Source organism: Microtus oregoni, unplaced genomic scaffold (assembly GCF_018167655.1).
Source record: "Microtus oregoni isolate MIOR12 unplaced genomic scaffold, Mior012 000009F_ref0000495, whole genome shotgun sequence".
NCBI lineage: Eukaryota > Metazoa > Chordata > Mammalia > Rodentia > Cricetidae > Microtus > Microtus oregoni.
Genome location: NW_024543068.1, coordinates 27,450,863 through 27,467,506, shown reverse-complemented (window position 1 = coordinate 27,467,506; position 16,644 = coordinate 27,450,863). Strand labels below are relative to the sequence as shown.

At 45.5% G+C, this 16,644-nt stretch overlaps 1 protein-coding gene across 2 annotated transcripts in view; it reads left to right on the top strand.

Annotated features, from left to right (window-relative positions):
* Window positions 1-5,151: 5,151 nt before the first annotated feature.
* Klhdc1 (kelch domain containing 1) overlaps window positions 5,152-16,644 on the top strand; it is a 34,342-nt gene continuing 22,849 nt past the window's right edge. For both annotated transcript variants that reach the window (XM_041658361.1, XM_041658362.1), the window contains exons 1-4: window positions 5,152-5,328; window positions 14,993-15,063; window positions 15,569-15,686; window positions 16,138-16,256. In XM_041658361.1, the coding sequence (XP_041514295.1) occupies window positions 5,233-5,328; window positions 14,993-15,063; window positions 15,569-15,686; window positions 16,138-16,256 (404 nt within the window). In that variant the 5' untranslated portion in view covers window positions 5,152-5,232. The remainder of the gene's footprint in view (window positions 5,329-14,992; window positions 15,064-15,568; window positions 15,687-16,137; window positions 16,257-16,644) is intronic.

Genomic DNA, 16,644 nt, shown 5'->3' with positions numbered 1-16,644 from the left:
AAGATTCACTTCTAGACTGGATTTTGAGGCGAGGTGACACATCTTTAATCTGGCCACACCTTCTGGCCTATATGAGGACAAGGAAGAAGGAGGCTTTTGCTCTTTGTCCTTTGGAGCCTTTGATAGGCCCCCCCATAGGTGAGTCACAGAGGAGACCTTCGGGATTTCAGAGCAAGGCTCTGTTATCATCTGCAGACAACTATTCTCCCTTTGAAAGACAGCTCTTGGCCTGCTATTGGGCTTTAGTGGAAACTGAAGTTTGACAATGGCCACCAAGCTACCGTGTGCACTGAGCCCCTCATGAGCTCGGTGTTATCAGTCCACCACGTCATAAAGTAGGACATGCACAGCAGCTGCCTACTATCAGATGCAAGTGGTACATATGAAATCGTGCAGGATCCGGAAGTTCTATACCTGAGCAGGTCCTGGAGGCACAAGCAGTTACGTGAAAAAGTTGCCCCAGTGTCTCCCATTACAGTGCCTTCTGCTGCCCGGTATACACCTTTAGCCTCACAGGATATTCCCTAGGATCAACTGATTGAGGAAGTCTAGGGCCTGGTTTACTGATGGTTCTAGACATGATGCAGGCACCACCCAGAGGTGGACAGCTGCAATATTACAGCCCTTTCCTGGGACAACCCTGAAGACACCAGTGTAGGAAAATCTTCACGATGAACAGAACTTCAGGCAGTTCACACGGTATTACAGTTTGTTCAGAAGGAGAAGTGGCCATATGTGTGATTGTTCGCTGATTCATGGGCTGTAACCAATGGATTAGCTGGATAGTCAGGGACTTGGAGAGATCATAATTGGAAAATTGGTGAGAAAGACATCTGGGGAAGAAATACGTGGATAGATCTCTCCAGATGGGTGGAGGATGTGAAGATGTTTGCATGTCGTGTAAACGCTCATCAAAAGGTGACTGCAGTAGAGAAGCCAATAATGGATGGCTCATTCTGTGGACAGTCAGTCTCTTTCCCCAGCAATTCCATCATGGCCCATGAACAAAGGGGCCATCTTGGCAGAGATGGGATCAACCACATGGACTTCCACTCACCAAGGCTGACCTGGCTACAGCTCCTTCTGGGTGCTAGATCTGCCAATAGCAGAGACCAACACTGAGCCTTAGATACAGGGCTATTCCTCAGGGTGACCAGTCAACAGCCTCTTCCTCCATGGAAAAAGCAATGCTTTGTCCTTACTGGAGTAGATACTTATTCTGGTTATGGATTTGCCTTTCCTGCACATAATGCTTCTGTCAAAACCACCATCCTTGGACCTACAGCATGCCTTATCCACAGTCAGTATTCCACACGGTACTGCTTCTGACCAAGGAAGTCACTTCACAGCCAGAGAAATGTAACAGTGGGCCCACAGTCACGGGATTCACTGGTCTTACCATGTCCCCTACCATCCTAAAGCAGCTGGCCTGAAAGAAAGATGGGATGGCCTTTTGAAGACACAGTTACAGAACCAATTAGGTGGCAGCAGCATGGAAGACTGGGGTAGGATTCTCTAGAAGGCAGCACAGGTTTTGAATCAGAGTCTAGTGTATGGTAGAGTTTCTTCCATAGCCAGGATCCATGGGTTCAGAAATCAAGGGGGTGGAAAAGGGAAGAGTTCCACTTACTGACACTTCCAGTGAACCCCTAGAAAAACTTTTGCTTCCTGTTTCTGCAAGCTTAAGTTTTATTGTCTTAGGAGTTTTGGTTTCAGAGGAGGGAGCGTTCCAGCCAGGAGCCATGACAAACATTCCATTGAACTGGAAGCTCAGACTTCTCTCTGGCCACTTTGGGCTCCCAATGCTCTTTTCTTTCTTTCTTTCTTTCTTTTTATAATTTTTTAACGATTTATTTAACTTCATTTTTATGTGCATTGATGTGAAGGTGTCAGATCTTGTGGAACTGCATTTTCAGACAGTTGTGAGCTGCCATGTGGGTGCTGGGAATTGAACCCGGGTCCTCTGGAAGAGCAGTCAGTGCTCTTAACCACTGAGCCATCTCTCCAGCTGCCCGCCCCCCCCCACTCCCAATGCTCTTAAACCAGCAGTCTAAGAAGGGAATAACAGTGTTTGTCAGGAGGGGCGATTGATCCAGATTGCCATGGGGAAATTGGATTACTTCTCCACAATGCAGGTAAGAAAGATTACGTCTGGAGTACAGAAGATCCTTTAAGGCATCTCTTGGTGTCACCCTGTCCCGTGATTAAAGTTAATGGGAAACTAAAGCAGCCTCCTCCAGGCAGGGTGACAAAGGGCACAGACACGTCTGGAATGAAGGGATGGGTCACTCCTCCAGGTAAAGAGCCGAGACCTGCTGAGGTTCTTGCCAAGGAAATACAGAATGGGTAGTAAAGGAAGGTAGTTCTAAATACCAGCTGAGGCCACGTGACCAGCTACAGAAACAAAGATTATACTTAACATGAATGTTTCTGTTGTATTTTGGTGAGAATGCATTTGTACAGATAATTTGTGTTATCTTTCTTCAGTTTCTTTATCATGTGATATAATGTAAATTAAGAGACGATCAATGGTTATGATACTTAAGTTTGAGACATTAAAAGAATGTCTCTCAAGGGACATTGCCACCTATTCTAAATTTATCATACGTTTGTGGTTGTCTAAGGGATAAGTATATATGTTGGGTGTAATTATGACCTGGTTAAATAGATGATGTGTTTGTGATTGTATGTGGGTGTTATGACCTAGTTATTGTTTTCATTTGGAAATTAATTATGATATAAGAAGGTGATTGTCTGTCAGGTTGGCAAGGGGTGGGCTGTGACGGCTATTCTTGGTTGTCTAGTGGACTGCATCTGGAATTAACTAAAAATCCAAAAGTGGAGGGCACACCTGTGAGGGACTTTTGCTTAATTTGACATGGGTAGATCCACTTTCTTTTTCTTCGAATACAGGGTTTCTCTGTCAGCCCTGGCTGTCCAGGAACTCACTGTGTAGACCAGAATGGCCTTGCACTCAGATCCGCCTGCCTCCGACTCCAGAGTGTTGGGATTAAAGATACGTGCCACCATAGCCGGGCTTGCTAGACCCACTTCTCAGATAGATTTTGAGTCGGGAAGACATTCACCTTTAATCCGGATCTTGAGGTGGGAAGAACTAGGAAAGTTAGTCCCGGAGCGAGGAAGGGCCAGTTCAGTCCCATATCCAAGGCATGTGGGCCATGCCTTCTGCTGGAAGCTCTCCATAAATGAACATGAAAGAAGGAAGCTTTTGCTTTTTGCCTGTTTGCCCTTTTCTTGCCAGCACATCCATTCCTTCACTGGCACTGGCGTTAGAGCCTACTTCTACTTCTTCAGGGTCCCGGCACATACAGAAGACCAGCTGAGACAGTCAACCTTGTGGACGGAGCACCTGCTGGGTTCTTGGACTTCCGGTTCACAGCCAGCCATTGTTGGATTAGTTTTAAATCATTTTAATAAACCCCCTACCTATATAGAGATTCATTCTATAATTTCTGTTACTCTAGAGAACCCTAATACAGATAGATGCCAAAGACATCAATCACATACCACATGCTTTGGTGAAAAGACACAGAGAAATAAATATCCGACTGAACTGGTCCTCCTCCCTCCAGGCTAGCTTTCATAGTTCTGGAAGGCACTAATCAGGCTGCTTAGGGGAAAATTGTAACCAATGGTCCCACTTGGCTGGGGATTCTGGGAGCTACAGTATCAACAGGCCTGATGTGTCCATTGGTGAAACTGTTACCGTTACAAACAATTATTATCTGATTGGATTCCTGGACCTCATAAGAGAGAATTGGTGGCTGGTTCTGTAAACCAGGTCAAAAGCCCGTGGCTGGGGAAACCATAGACTTTCTGGAAGGCTGCTAAGTGATATGTATCTGTCTAATTGCCTCCTAAATATTTGTGTTTCTGCCCAACCATAGTACAGCTGTTATCTTGGTCAACGAAGTTTCTGTTACTGCAGAGACTCAACCGGTAGAAGTGTTTCTGAATGCCCAGCCCGAATGGTACAGCCTATCCAAGTCTCAGGGGACAACCTGGAAGAGGGAGGTGGAAGGATGGTAAGAGGTAGACCATTGTAGAAAGCGATCAGCACTGATTGTGGGGTGGGGGAGGGGCTCCCTGCCACCAGTGGATTTGTAGACAGTTGACAGGTGCGAGGGAAGTAAGGTTCACGAGCTCCCATCCTCCGGCTTTTGTAGGCAGTTAACAGTTGCTTGGCAGAGACATTTTTTATTCAGTGATATAGGCCATGCTCTTGTAACTGTAATTAAACTCATTAGTTCATCAACGGAGACTTGGACAGAATTGTTTCCTCGGTCTATTGAACAGAAGGTTGTTCTTCTCACCAGAGAAAGTTTATGCAAGTGGGGAAAGCAAGATACAGAGCCAGGCAGACAATAATGCTCTCTTCTGGGTTAAGGGGAATTGTGCCTGTGTTCACACACGTTACCACAAAGAAACACTAGAAAGTATCACTTGGTGCCTCAGGCGCCGATGCCTTCTACTGTGATTAGCACTAGAGTAAGTACACGTGAAGAAAAAAAAAGAAAAAAAAAACCATAAGCACTCAGACACTACAAAAGCAAAAACCTCAGACGTGATTTCCAACCTATAGCCGGACGTGGTAGTGTGAGCACGCTGGAGGCTGAGGCAGGAGGATTGGCGGAGCACTGCCAGAACTACAAAAAAAGTGGAGAGGATACATGTCAATGAGCTGGCCCAGGTGAGGTTCATAAGCCCAGCACGTGGCCCAAGTGCAGGAAAATAAGCAAGCTCACTTCACAAATGAACATCATGGAGCTGGAAAGGAAGGGCTGAGGGGACCCAAGTTGGATTTCCAGCACCCACATGGAGGTTCACAACCATAACGCTAGGCCCACGATGTACATGATCCACAGACATACACATAAAATAATTTTTAAAAATAAATGAACGTCACGAGAAGGAAGTGAAGAAACGGTTCCAGATGACTAAAGACCTAAGAAGTCCAGACAGTGGCTGCAGAGAGGCTCAGGTAGAGGAGCGAGATGTGTCTAAGGAGCTTTCCTGGGAGCATCCTGCCCCCCCCAACCCCCTCCAACCCCCCCCCCCCCCGCCGCCGCCGCCGCCGCCGCCGCCGCCGCCGCACCCGGTGGCCGCGCAGCCGCGTAGCTTTCCCGGTTCCGCCTCCGCCAATCTGGACCCTCCTCGCGTTCCGTTCGTGCGTGCAAGCGGGCGCCGAGCTGGCTGGGCCGCGGAGGGCAGATGGCGGACTCGCAGGCCTTCTGCGTGGCCGAGGAGCGCAGCGGCCACTGCGCCGTGGTGGACGGACACTTCCTCTACGTGTGGGGGGGCTACGTGGTAAGGGGAAGGGGCGGGCGCGCCGGGGCGGCGCGGGAGCGGCGGCTGGGGGATGACTGCCGGCACCGCTGCACCCCCAGCGGCTTCCAGGAGGCTCGCCTGCGCAGCGCACCCCACTCGCCGCGGGCCGCCCGTGGTCGCCCCGGCTCCCCAAACCACCCAACCGGGGTCCCGGGGTGCGTGCCTCCTCCAGCCTCCGTGGCGCAGGACTGGAGAAGACCCCAGGACGCTGTGCTGTGTTTTACTGTCTTTCTATTGCCACGGTGCGACTCAAAATACCCAAGTCACCAAGCAGTTAAATGTATCAGCTATTTTTAGTGGCGTTTCTTTGCTAATTAAGTACTTATGTGGTCTTAAAAATAGATTTGTATTCGCAACACCGCCCCACGGAATTCTGTGGTTGAAAATTCGATTTGCCATGGCGGTTGGAATGTGAGTTTGTTTTGTTTCTATGATCGGAGGATGATAGCAAGGATTATCGAGTTGGAAAAATAATTCAGGTTATCCACGCCAACCCCGTTCGTTTACGGATTAGAAAATAAGCCCCACGGAAGCCCTACTGGAAATAGACGCTACATCTTCTGACTTCTCTATACCTTTATATGACAGACCTGTAACCCGAGTGACTCACAATGAAATAAAGTGCATAATGTGTGTGTTAAGAATTCTCAGGTCCAAGTGGGTTTTTGTTGTTGTTTTGTGTGTTTATTCCTAATGTAGTGCAGTATCAGAAAAAAAAATCAGAATTAGTTTTTGAGAGTCCCTAGGAACTCTCAATCTTAACCAATAGGATCATAGATTACGGTCTAATCTGTATAGCCGACAAGTCTCCATTTTATTTTAATATTTTTAGATTTATGTACATGAATGTTTTGCCTGTATGTATGTCTTTGCGTCTTGTGTGTGCTTGCTGTCCGTGTAGGTCAGAAGAGGGTGTTGGATACTCGGAACTGGCATTACAGATGGTTGTGAGCCGCCACGTGGGTACTGGGAATCCAATCCAAGGTCTCTGCAAGAGCAGCCAGGGCTCTTAACCACTGAGCCGTCTCCCTAGCCCCAAGTCTCCATTTTATAAAGAAAGGCATTGACCCTTTGGTGGTCATATGACACCAGGGACTGCTTTCTGGAGCCTTGTTTTGTTAATTTAATTAACTGAGACATCTCAACACTGCAGCTCAAAGAGGCTGGCCTAGAATTTCCCGTGTAGCCCAGGTTTGCTCCAGAGTTAGGGCTAGCTTCCTGTTTTTGCCTCCCAGTGTTCAATCTTACAGGCAGGAGTGACCACAACTAGCTCTCCCTTTGTTTTTGGCTTTATCAGTTTTTGTTTGTTTGTTTGTTTTGTTTTGAAACTGGTCTCAGGTACCACCCTGGAGCTCCTGATCCTCCACCTTCCTCCTGAGTGTTGGGATTACTAGTGGTCCTTTCCTGGCCTGGCTTCATAATACATGATAATGGCTGTATGCACATATTACATATACAAATGATGGCTGTGTGCACATGAAGTTTTTAAATAATGTTTTTAAAGATCTACCACTTGGAGATATAGACTTACTAAATTTTATATGCTGTGTTATTATCGGGTTGTCTTGATAATGGTATAAGGTAAATGGAAAAAATTAAAATAATAATCTTTCCAGCCAGCTTGTGTAGCAGCATACCTGTAAGGCCTGAAGTTGGGAGGCAGAAGCAGGAGAAGCAGGAGCTGAAGGGCCTTCTCTGCTAGATTGTGAGTTCAAGGGTAGCCTGGACTACAAGACCTTGCCTCAAAAATAATAGTAATCTTCAAATATCTCATCTTTGTATGGATTCACCTTAACTCCATAAATGAAAAAGACCAGTGCGGAATTCTTTGGCGTTATAAAGGAAATGTTGGAATGTTTTAAATTTTTATTTTACTCTTGAAAATTGTAATCAGTAAGAGTCCAGTTCTCCAGAATATTTCAAAGAGCAGAGGCACTACACACACAACCCTGAAAAATACAACACAGATTAAATACTGGGTCTCTTCCTTTCTAAACCCCAAGAGTCAGCAGCAGTGTGGTAACACCTCAGGTGTAAGTGGGGGGGGGGGGAATCAGCAGTGTGGTAACGTCTCAGGTATAAGTGGGGGGAATCAGCAGTATGGTAAGGTTTCACGTGTAAGTGGGAGGGGGAAGTCATCATCAGTGCAGTAACACCTCAGGTATAAGTGGACGGGAAATAAAAGTAGGAAGCCAAAAAGACCGCATGCCTTATCTCCAGAAAATGCAGTATTCTTTCATCAACTGTCCTAGAAGGACCTTTGGAGCAGGAGACGGCTGAAAGGTCCAGGCAGCTGGAGGGATTCCAGCAGTCGGTGGTTAGGAATATGGTTGGCGTCGTCTGTTTTATATTCCAGTTTTCCTCGTTAATGCAAGCGGTGCCTGTGTGGAAGGTGACAGATGCGCGTCCTGAAAACAGATAGCTGTCCGAGGTGCTTCTTGCTTGAGTAATGAAGAGCAATGGATCTGAAGCTGGTCTCACGAGGCCAGTGCAGGTCTTGTTCTCTGCTCCCCTGTGCCTTTCCCAGTTTGTTGGCGTCCACACAGGCTGTCAATGCAGCTGGCAGGGCCGTGAAATGTGGGCGGTTTCCGAGATCGTGAAGGAAGAGTCATTGTCTGTCCATAGATGGTGGATCTTCCTCTCGGGACCTCAATCAGGCACTTATGTTTCTTAACAGGACTGATAAGGATGAATTTTTCTCTGAACTACTAGAAAATTTAATCTATAAATATGATAATCTTGCCTGTTATGTATGGAAGTTCTGTTTAGAAAATGTTTGAGGGGGTGAAGGGAGGAGGACTTTGGCGCCAGAGACTAAAGTGTGTCAGCGCGCTAAAGCAATCAGTGCCACAGGCTGGGAGAGAGATCGCAGGGACAGTCAGGCAATGTAACTGTTTTTGTTTGTAAAAGCAGCATTTTGAATCTGGATAACTAATTATACAATAAATGCTTCTTCTAAGATAGCTAGAGGAAAATTCCATCAGAGCCTTAGGACTGACAATTAAACAGGAAAACAGAACTTCGCTGTGGGGGAAGGAAGAGGACTATTTTAAAATTCTGGGTCGAGAAAAGAAAATCTGAGTTGGAAAAATATATAAAGAAAAAATTGACAGTTCAAAGTTTTTAAAATAGCTTTTATAAAAGCACCGCGAAATGAGAACCCTAATCTCAAATGAGGAAATATGTGTAATGTATATGGTAGACTCAAGTCCTACAAAAACCAAGAGCAGTTGGTAAGTGAGTTTCAAAGAAGTGGAGGACGCAGGAGGTAGAGTCCTTGCCTGTGCATATGAAGTCCTGGGTTGGGTTGGGAAGATGGCCGTGTGGTCCCCACTGCAATCCCAGCGCGGCAGAGGTGAGGCAGAGGGAGCAGATGTGCAGCTCATCCCTGGGGGAGCTAATAGGGAGCTAATAACCAGTCTGGGCCAGACTCTGTCAAAGAAGAAGATTTGAAAAAGTAGAAATAAAATAGGAGTAAAAACATAAAAGTCCATTACCTACCTGTAGAGTAGATATGATCAATATCTTGAATTTCTTCTTTGACACTATCACGCATACATCTATAAGCAGTATAGTATTTGATCTGAGAATTTAATTATAGCATAGTTTCCCTTTTAGGTTTATGCTTTTTTTGGGGGGAGGGTTATGCTTTGCTTTTCTAGACAGGGTTTCTCTGTGTAGCCCTGGCTGTCCTAGAACTCACTTTGTAGACCAGACAAGCCTTGAACTCACAGAGATCCACCTGCCTCTGTATCCTGAGTGTTGGAATCAAAGGCTTGTGCCACCACCTCGAGACACATGTTTTTTAAAATCAGTTTTAATTGTTCTTTTTAAAAATTGTTATGTGTATGTATGTATATGGCTGCTGTGTGTGGGAGTACCTACAGAGGCCAGAAGAGGGCACCAGATCCCCTGAAGTAGGAATAGCAAGTTGTGAGCCACTCAAGTGCCTGACTTGCATGCTGGGATCTGAACGGTCATCCTCTGGAAGACCAGCAAGTACTGTGCATGTTTGTATGTATGTATGAATGTAGGAATTTAGAGACAGGGTTTCTCTGAGTTCCTGGCTATCCTGGAACTCTCTCTGTAGACCAGGTTGACCTCAAACTCAAAGATCCACCTGCCTCTGCCTCCGAGTGCTGGGATTAAACCTAGAGATTTAGCTGTCTACTGCCATCACCACTAGCACCACCCCACCTCACCCCCTCTTAGTCCTCTTATTTATTATCCATTCCATTTCTTCAGGACCTGTGCTACAACTTCGCTAAATATCACCAAATAGTTCTCAAGTACACTGCAAGCCACGGTCCGTTACTGAAGTGTGTCCTATGCAGTGTTGCGCTGTGTAAGCTCGCTGTTACTCAGCTAGTCCACTTTTGGTGACTGTTGTTGTTGTTCATTGCTATAATGAGCAGCGGTAGCGAGCACCCTTACCTTGTCTATTACACATGCACAGGGCGTGTTCATTCTCTAGGGCCTGTACCACTTGTCAGGCAAACTGAATTGGAGATTTCAGACTGTTGACAAAATATTTGTATTAATTTGCATCTCCACCAGCCTCCTCATTCTTCCACATCCTAAACAACATTTGCTACCATCTGCCCTTAATTTTTCTGCCAACACAATGAGGGTGACATGGTATTTCATTGTAGTTTTGGTTTTCATTGCTCAGATTAATGATGTTTGCCGTGTGTGTGTGTGTGTGTGTGTGTGTGTGTGTGTGTGTAGAAGTGCAGGGACGTGTACTGTGGTGCATATGTGGAGGTCAAAGGACAACTTTGTGGAATTGGTTCTCTCCTTCCCTTTGTTTCGCCATGCTGCCTGCTGCTGCTGCAGATTCCAGGCGAGCTGGTGCTCATTTCTGGGTGATTCTCCTGTCTCCGCCCCATATCTGGGGTGCTGAACCAAGGTTCCCAGGCTTGTGTGGTAAGTGCTTTTACCCACAGAACCAGCTTGGTGGTCAAGGTATCAGTTTGTTTTCATAACTTTGTGATCTATTTGTGTTTTCTCTTTTGTGAAAATACTGGTCTATGCATTTTTCTGTTGGGTTGTGTTTATTTTTAAAGATTTACATAAATTCTTTTAGTGTATAGTTATATGAATTGAAAATGCTGGGCCAGGGAGATGGTTCAGCAGGTAAGGGCACTTAGTGTCAAATCTGATGACCTCAGATGGATCCCTGGGACCCACGCCATGGAAAGAAAGAACCAACACCCACTTGTGTCTTCTGATCTCCACATGGGTACTATGGCGCACACACACTAAACGTAAAAGAAAAGGAAAAGCCTCGCACACTGGAGACGTGGCTCAGTGCTTAAGAACACTGACTGCTCTGGAGGACTGGGATTCATTTCCCAGTGCCCGCAAGGTCGCTCACAATCTTTTGTAATTCCAGGCCCAAGGGATCCAACACCCTCTTCAGACCTCCTCAGCCATGTGGTGTGCAGACACACACACACACACACACACACACACACAAAAGCACTTACACATTTAAAAATAAATACAAATTGAAAAGAAAATGTCAGTTTGGAGTTTGTTTTTGTACTTTCTCAATAGTTCTTTCTTTGGCCAAAAGTTTTATATAATATTTTCTAATATAATTTTAATTCCAGCCCTTTTCTCAGTGCTCTGTGTTTTCTGTATCTTGTGCCCATTATTATTTTCTAAACATTTTAGTTTGCCTTTCATGTTCAAATCTTTCTTTAGTTGATTTTTGCTGTTGGTCTGGTTTAGTGTAAGGGATTTTGTATCTATCTATCTATCTATCTATCTATCTACCTATCTATCTAATCTACCTACCTACCTATCTAAACTATTCGATGTAGCACAAGTAATAAAAACCCAGAGACAGATATTGGGATTCAAAGCTGAAGATCAGAAAAGCAAAGCAACCAACAACTAGAGAGACCTTTTACCTCAGACCAAAAGGGTGAGATCCTGTCTCCACAAATCCTCAGACTCCACACTCCCGTGAGTTCCTGTCACCTCCCTAATGATGGGATTAAAGGTGTGAGCCCCCAACACCTGGATCTGTTTCTGGATTGATCTTGTGTAGCCCAGGGAAGCCTTGAACTCACAAGAGATCCTTTTGCCTCTGTCTCCTGAGTCCTGGGATTAAAGGGTGTGCCACCACCGCCTGACCTCTAGTGACTTAGCTTTGCATTCTGATCTTCAGGCAAGCTTTATTTATTAAAATACAAATAAAATATCACTACATACATATGTCCCCTTTTCCACTCTAAAAATTGTTGTTGGTGACATCTTTCTCCCTTAGATAATCTTGTCAGAGATTTATCAGCCTTTTGAATAATAAGCTCAATTTACTGGATCCTTTGTACTTTATTTTTCTGTTATTAGTATCTATTTTTATTACTTCTAGTATTCTGTGATTTATATAGTGGTTTTTGTTTGCTTTTGTTTGTTTGGGGGGCAGAGTCTTACTCTGTTGGCCCAGCTGTCCTGAAACTTGACATATAGACCAGACTGGCTTTGAACTGGTAGTCATCCTCCTGCCTCTCACTCCCAAGTGTGGGCTACCAGGCTCCTCCCCTCCTCCCTTATTCTGCTTTAGTTCTTGAATTTCTTGGTGTTTTTTTTTTCCAGGACTGAGAATTGAACCTAGGATCTTGCTAGCAAGCTCTGCTGCTAATCTATGTCTCAAGCCCTTTCTACTTTGGGTCCGTGCGTCACACTGGTCAGGTGCCCTTGAACTGAACTCACTCCAAGGCCCAGGCAGGCATTGAACTATTCCTGGCTCAGCTCCTTGAGTCACAGTTGCAGACTGCCCCACCAGGCTCATCTCCTCCTTGAACTGCCGAAGTTGGGTTCTTAGGTTGCTCCTTTAAATTGGCTAATATACTTGAGGCTGTGCATTTTCTTACAAATGCCTCTTTAGCTACAAGTTTGGGTAAGCAATATTTTGTCTTTTTACAATTCTAATTTTTTTAAATTGTTTTCAAGACTGGGTTTCTCTGACTGGTTTGTAGCCCTGACTTTCCTGGAACTTTCTCTGTAGACCAGGCTGGCTTCGAACTCACAGAGATCTGCCTGCCTCTGCCTCCCAAGTGCTGGGATGACAGGTATGCGCCACCACTGCCTCGCATACTTTATATTTTCCATTAGTTGTTGAACCTGTAGTTTACTTAAGGAAGCATTCAAAATTTCTGTACTTACAACAGTATTCTTTTAAATATTATTTATTTATTTATTTATTTATTTATTTAATTGTTTGTCTGAGACAGGGTTTCTTTGTCTAGCCCTGGGTGGCCTGGAACTCTCTCTGTAGACCAGGCTGGCCTCGTACTCACAGAGATCCTAGAGATTTTCTGCCTTTCCTCCTGAGCTGCGGTGAAAGGCATGTGCCTCCACACCAGCCTGGTGCACTCATCACCGAACGTGTCTTATGTGTTCTCCTCTCGGCTGTTCCTCATTCTCCTTCCTTAACTTTTGCAATTTGAGGATTGCTTCAGAAGGGTTTGTTCTTCAGTTTCTTTTTGTTTACGTAGAAATTACGCAACTTATTTTTAGTCATTTTATTGCTCCCCTACTTACATTCATAGGAACGCTTCATAAAGTTCAAGGTGAAAATCTGCGCTTGTTTATTTCTATGTGTCTGTGTTGCCAGGTGGGGTGTGTGATCTGAAGACAGTTTGCAGGAATTAGTTCTCTTCTTCCACCATGACAGTCCCCAGAGATGTCATTCAGGTTATGGACTCTTTTCCACGTTAAATCTTTGTGTTGACTCTCAAAGTTCAAAGGTCAAGGGCCAAGCCAGGGTGCTGTACAGCTGGCCGCTAGAGCACCTGCATAGCCTGCACAAAAGCCACGGGCACAGGCTGTGACAACAGCATCTACTACAGATAATTCAGTGCAGATGGTTGGTTGGTTCTTTGGTTTTTCTGTGATGGGAGCAGAGGAGTGGAAAGAGGAAGTCGAGAATGGTTCTGGTTTTGAAAGATGGATCAGATCCTATTTGGGACGATTCATAGGGATGATCCAATGGAAAAGGAAACTTGATTTAGAAGAGAGGAGATTGGTTTGGAGAGCCATCCCAGTGGCTAAGAGTGCTTCCTGCTCTTCAACAAGCCCCTGATTCGGTTCCCAGCAGCCATGTCGGATGGCTCATAAACACCTGTAACTCCAGCCCCAAGGGATTCCATGCCTCTGGCCTTCATGTGCACCTGCACAGACACGCACACACACACACACACACACACACACACACACACACACATAAATTTTTTTAAGCTCCATTTAAGAAGGTGTAATGCGGGGGTGAAGGCTCTGAGCAACTAGTGCCAACTTCTCTGACTTGGGCTTCACTTGTGTTTCTGTATCCCCCGTGAAATGTTAGTCAAACAGAGCTTTTCAATTCCTGGCTAAAGCGAAGCTGCAGTCAGTTCTTCAGGAATTAGCCTGCTTGGCTATCCAGTATAAATTCCATTTGCCATAGCCAGCCAATGATGGTGCACACCTTAATCCCAGCACTCAGGAGGCAGAGGCAGGGTGATCTCAGTGAGTCTGAGGCCAGCCTGGTCTACAGAGTGAGTTCCAGGACAGTCAGGGCTACACAGAGAAACCCTGTCTGAAAAACAAACAAAAAATTCCATTTGCCTTTTACATATGAGGCGTTCTGGCACTAGCTCTGTAGACCAGGCTGGCCTCGAATGCAGAGGTCCACCTGTCTCTATGAGGACACTGTCCAAAGCTCTGAGAAATTAACTATAACAAGTAGATGTGACCTCTGCCCCTGTGGTGTTTATGGTGAGCTGCAGGCCTGTCTGAACAAAGTGAAGCCCTTTCTCAAACAAAGAAAAAACAAATAATTTTTTAAGGTGTAATGAGGTCTGAGATAAGAGCTTTCCAGCCTGCTGGGGGAAATAGTGTTCAGGACGAGGAATCAGGCGTGAAACAGCCTTCAGAGCCGGCGATGCCGAGGACACAGCAGGCACTCACAGAGCAGTACTCTGATGTTAGAACTGTCAGCCTGCAAACTACCGCATGGAGACCTTCATTAATTGTGACAGCTTGGCCATCAGCTTAGCCACTGTCCCATTAGCTCTTATAACTTAACCTGCTTTAGTAATCTACCTTCTTCCATGTGGCCCGGCTACCTCTGCTTTGCACCCTATGTCCAACCTCTCCAGTGTCTCCTTGACCTCCCCACACTACCCATCCTGCTTCCTCGGCATCTGGGTGGTAACTCTGCCTTTCTTCTCCCTAGAGTCCTCTGTCCCCTGGAAGTCCCACCTAACTAACCTCTTCCTTCCTAGCTATTGGCTGTTCAGACCTTTATTACACCAATCACAGCAATCCATCTTCACACAGGGTACAAATACCCTACAGCACACTCCAAATGTGTTCAGTGTGTGAAGGTTATATCTTCAGAAAAGCCCTTCTTTCCCTAGCTCTCTTCACCCCAAGCAGTCTTCTGTAATGTGTGACCTACAATGCTCTGCTGTGTCTTTAGTTGTTTTTCTAGGTGAAAGTTTAGCTACCCTGAGCCTTTCACTTGAGACTCATGTATTTCTCGTTTTATTCTAAACATTGATTTCAGTTTTTCTCACCCCAAGGAACTATTTGAACTTTATTCGTGAAGAACATAATAAAAGTGGTAATTTTGTGCGTTCTTCGTTTTTAGTCTATTGAAGACAATGAGGTGTACTTGCCGAGCGATGAACTTTGGACCTACGACATTGACAGCGGGCTGTGGTGAGTACTGTCATAGCACAAAATGCAAGTCTTCTAACTCAGAGCCCTCGTAGACCCTAGGGGACAAGAGCAGGCTTCACACACCCTACGTTCACAATGTTTCCTCCTCTCTCTACAGTTCTTTCCCTCCCTCTGTCCTTCCCCATCCCTTTCAAAGCCTTCACTGTCTCTGAATAGGGTTTTACTCAGCGTGACTCAGCATGAGAACTTCTTTGACTCTCCCCTCCCAGGCAGGACGACAGTCTTTATTGTGGGTCTCTTCACACTTCTTTATTTATTCATTGTTTTCTTTTATTTGGGGATAGGGTCTCACATTGTAACCCAGACAGGTCCCCAACTCTCATCTTCCTGTCTCAGTCTCCCCAGGGCTGGGATTACAGGTGTGTGTGATGGCACCTGGCTATACATTTTGCTTCCAGTTGGCTATGGGAAGAGTACTCAGGGAATTTAAAGGGAGCTTCTGTCTGCTAGGAAAGTAAGAGATTCTCTGTGGTCCTTGTTGTAGGAAAATGCACCTGATGGAAGGAGAGCTCCCCACCTCCATGTCGGGAAGCTGTGGGGCTTGCATCAACGGCAGGCTGTACGTTTTTGGAGGCTATGATGACAAAGGCTACAGCAACCGAGTAATCCTTTCTCCTACCTCAAGAGTGCGGCTACATGAGTCCCTAATGTGCCATCTCATGCCACACATCTGCAAATCCTTTAAGGAGAATACAGCTGGAGGGCATCCTAAGTTTAGAGTCGTTAGACTTCAAAGCTAGATGGAGGGTGCAGCAGCCGTGTTCTTCCGTGTGTCCCTCCTTCAGTGAGCTGCGTTCTTGAATGTTGCCCACAGGCAAGAGCAGGGGGGAAGGGGCTGTTGCAGTATGTTCTCCACACCATTGCTTTTGTAATCCCATCTTGTTTTCATCAATTTTATAATTTAAATTTTCTAATGGGTATTTATTGGAAATAAAAGTTGGGTTAGTTTTTGGATGGAAGACCCTCCCCACCCCCTCCCACCTCCCCACCCCCCGCATACAGAGTTCATTTCCAGATGTGTTGGCTCCTAATGTTACTGTCATCTTTTCAAAGCTCTACTTTGTCAACTTACGAACAAGAGATGGAACTTATGTCTGGGAAAAAGTCACCAAGTTTGATGGACAACCACCCACACCACGTGACAAACTTTCCTGCTGGGTGTTCAAAGACAGGTAAAGCGGCACCTGAACTTTAATATCCTTAGATTAGGATATAGCCTTTGGCCAAGCTTGAGGAATCACCATGTTTTCTAGTAATTATAATTTGTTTTGATGTCAGTGGCAACAGCGCCCTAAAACTGGTAAGAACCATGTTATAAAAGTGAACATGGGAGCTGGGCGGTGGTGGTGCACGCCTTTAATCCCAGCACTTGGGAGGCAGAGGCAGGTGGATCTCTGTGACTTCAAGACCAGTTTGGTCTTGTCCAAGAGCTAGTTCTAGGACAACAAGATCCAAAGCTGCAGAGAAACCGTGTCAAAAAACCAAAAAACAAACAAACAAAGGAACCAAAAAAAAAAAAAAAACCCAAAACCAAAAATCAACCAACCAAATAAACAAACA